This window comes from Propithecus coquereli, unplaced genomic scaffold (assembly GCF_000956105.1).
Source record: "Propithecus coquereli isolate 6110/MARCELLA unplaced genomic scaffold, Pcoq_1.0 Scaffold77, whole genome shotgun sequence".
Taxonomy (NCBI): domain Eukaryota; kingdom Metazoa; phylum Chordata; class Mammalia; order Primates; family Indriidae; genus Propithecus; species Propithecus coquereli.
In genome coordinates, this window is record NW_012153840.1 from 6,219,122 (window position 1) to 6,222,775 (window position 3,654).

At 43.5% G+C, this 3,654-nt stretch overlaps 1 protein-coding gene across 1 annotated transcript in view; it reads right to left on the minus strand.

Moving 5' to 3' along the window:
* Positions 1 to 285: 285 nt before the first annotated feature.
* The window catches only part of RBP7 (retinol binding protein 7, cellular), a 58,689-nt gene continuing 55,320 nt past the window's right edge, over positions 286 to 3,654 (minus strand). The window contains exons 3-4 of the mRNA XM_012662543.1: positions 2,682 to 2,783; positions 286 to 526 (exon numbers count right to left, since the gene is read on the minus strand). Coding sequence (XP_012517997.1) covers positions 476 to 526; positions 2,682 to 2,783 — 153 coding nt within the window. The 3' untranslated portion in view covers positions 286 to 475. The remainder of the gene's footprint in view (positions 527 to 2,681; positions 2,784 to 3,654) is intronic.

Consider the following 3,654-nt stretch of genomic DNA (forward strand, 5'->3'; position numbering starts at 1 on the left):
CTCCTGGGCTCAAGCGATCCTCCTGCCTCAGCCTCCCGAGTAGCTGGGACTACAGGCATGTGCCACCATGCCCAGCTAATTTTTTCTCTATATATATTTTTTTAGTTGTCCAGATCATTTCTTTCTATTTTTTAGTAGAGACGGGGTCTCGCTCTTGCTCAGGCTGGGGGAATTACATTTTGTTCATTGATGTGTCCCTTGTGCACATAGAAAGCTTTCAAATATTTCTTAAAATAACAGGCTTTGCTAAATTTAGGAGGAAATTTAGAAGGAAAAACTTTGGAGTCATTTGGACAGGTTTATTGGAGCTGAGCAGCTTCCCCACAATGCAGATGACTTCTGGGACACATTGTGTGACATCCCTCCAGCCACAAGGCCCCCATCACCAAACTGGGGCAGATTAACACCTGTTCATTCTGCGATGTGAGCCAGCATTAAGCTGCAGCCACAAGTGGGCTCTGCTGTTGGGTACGGATCAGGCTCTCTGGAACGTCTGTTTGCACACTTGGCCTTCGCAGAACATCTCCTAGGGAGAAGGGAGAAGGGAAGAAGAAAGAAAATGAGTCGGCATGTGGTCTGCTTTTGCTCTCGACACTTCTGACATCCAACATGTGGTGTCTTTTCCAGCCCCACTTCTCCAGTTCGGATACCGAGTGTCCCATGATTCGGTTCTGGCACTGACTGCCCCGAGTTAGCACAGATCCCACAGGTTAAGGGATCAGTGTCATAACACTGCCCCCAACTTCAGACACCAGTCGCGAGGCCTGGGCCTCCTGTACTTCTGACTGGCCAGCTACAAATCAGGGTTTCCCACAACTCTGTCCTTGGGTTTGATAATTTGCTAGAATGGCTCACAGAACTCAGAGAAGCCCTCTACTTGCCATTACCAGTTTATTATAAAGTATACAGTTTAGGAACAGCCGGATGGAAGGAATGCACAGGGCAAAGTATGGGAGATGGGCAGGTCCCAGCACCTCAGCGTCCTCACCAGTGTGGCAACTCTCCAAACCCTCTTGTTTAGGGGGATTTGTGGAGGAGTCATCCCATAGGCACGATTGATTAAATCATTGACCATTCGTGGTCAGCTCAGTCTCCAGCCTCTCTTCACTCCCCAGAGCCAGAGGTGGACTGAAAGTCCCAACCCTCTAATCTGCCTCTGTTTCTCTGGTGACCAGCCCCCATCCTGAAGCTACCTAGGGGCCCTCAGCTGTCAGTCATCTCTTTAGCATACAGAAGACACTCTTGCTACTGTAAGAGCTGTGTGCCAGGAGCCCAGGTCAAAGACCAAATGTATATGTATATTGATCGAGATGGGATCTTGCTGTGGTGCCCTGGCTAGAGTGCCGTGGCGTCAGCCTAGCTCACAGCAACCTCAAACTCCTGGGCTCAAGTGATCCTCCTGCCTCAGCCTCCCGACTAGCTGGGGCTACAGGAACGTGCCACCTTTCCCGGCTAGTTTTTCTATTTTTTGTAAAGACAGGGTCTTGCTCTTGCTCAGGCTGGTCTCAAACTCCTGCCCTCAAGCAATCCTCCCACCTCGGCCTCCCAGAGTGCTAGGATTACAGGCGTGAGCCATCCTGCCCGGCCTCATATTTTGAACATTACCTCTTACAGCCTACTAATCTAAAGCCTCAACCATATTTGCATTTTCTTTGCAATTCCATTTTACATTTTTGTAAGTGCAGGTTTCTTGCTTTGTTTTTGTCAGAAGAGTGTGAGATTTGTCAATCTAGAATCACAGCATCTTCAATGCCTTTGTAACTCAAGGCCGCCCAGACCCAACTTTAAGCTAAGTGCTCTAATTTCATTTCCTTGGGTCTCACCTAGATTTCACATACACACAGTGAGACCAAAAGGTGCAGAGTTGCGAGCCCATGTTCTTTTCAGACCCGGATTTGAATTTCTACTCTGCAGCTTTGTGGAATTTCAAAATCTCGATTTCTTCATTTGTAAATGGGAACAATAGTGTCTCTTTCACAGGATTGAGATGAAGACTAAATGAGACAATGCACTCAGAGGATTTAGCACAGTAATTGGGCACAAAATCATCACTTAAAATATGTAAGCTATTATAATATATATGGCAGGAAGGAATTCTTATTTTTAAAACCATGATTAAATCTTAAGGTACAATTTGCACCTTCTAAATTATATTTTAGAATTATTGATTAGTGCTGGTGACATGTACATTGATGCACTCTTTTGGATGTGAGTAAGGCATCCAAGTAGCAAGAGGCAATGATGTATGCACCTTTGACAACAGCGATCCCGTCTGTGAATTCATCCTAAGGGAATAAATCTACAGATGCAAAAAGCTCTATGTATGTGAGTTTAAGCACTAGCAGAAAACACCCTGAAACAATGTTTCTGGACACCTGGACACTTACATAAGGAAATATATTACTAAAATGACAGTTCATCAGTGTGCTGGAATATTATGCAGCCAGTTTGCCATCCTATTATATACATTCAATAAATATATGGTGAATTCAACAGAAAAATTATTTAGGAACCTGGAAAATGCTTTTAGATTAAATGAAAAGGCAGAATATTCTGTCAGAGATAGGAAAGTAACATGTAAAACTGAAAACAGTTGAGTCGATTACTGATCATAGCCTCTTGTTTGACATTTCCTTTAATATTGTGTCATCGTTAAAAATAAGACAAAATTTGGCACGTACCAGATGGAGCTTGTCCCCTTCGATCCAGTGGGTCCAGCCTCTGTTCTGCTTTTCCCCCTTCTGGACACAGGTGAGTCTGTCATTATCCCAGATGACCAAGCTCTGCGGGAGGGAGAGAAGGAAATGTTGGTTTGCTCTGGTGGAATCCTCAGGTATGACTACGGCAAACTCCAAGTTAACCTTGCAAAATTTAAAGCTTATGTTATTGCTTTGTCGCTCCATGAATTAATATTAAACGTGTTTTGGGACAGGATTTGTCTTAAGAGTTTTACAGAGCTTTGCCCTGAAGGAATATATGAACGTGTTGGTTTGCATTTCAAATGCTGTTACACTCAGAAGGGCATCTCTGAAAGGCAGTAGCAGCTGTATCCCACGAGGCGCCGCTTTTCTCAGACCTAAAGAATTGGATTTGCTTTGTAAAGCACAAGTGAATCTGTTAAAAACTGTAGGCTGAGAGCTGACAATGGAGTGCCCTCCGGAACAGACAGCTTCCCGAATGGCTAAAAGCAAAGCTCTTGTTTAAACCACTCTAGACTACCTGTCTCCATTCACAATAACCTAGTAAACATGGAGCCAACATATCTCTGTTTAACCCCTCTGTTAAATGATAAACTTACCTTAGAATTTAGAAGTTAACCTTTGAAAGACTTTGTAACTGTTTGCTCACGTAGATAGAATTAGCTAAAGAATCTGTAGAAGCCTTCTGTAGGAGCCTTTTGAAAATCTGTTAACGTGAGAAAAACTACCTGCTGTTATGTCAATCTGTTACCCCTGGCAATTATTCACTATTCCCTATAAGTTACCATGTAAGACCTCATTCGGGGCTTTTTGAGACCCACGGAGAGGTCTAAGCCCCCTGAGCTCCCGCTTTGCCTATAATCTTTATAAACTTATAAAACTATATCTTTGTCTCAGCGTATTCTTTTATTTCTTCCATTTTCCATTTTTCTCTATTATTTTCTTATCCCTTGCA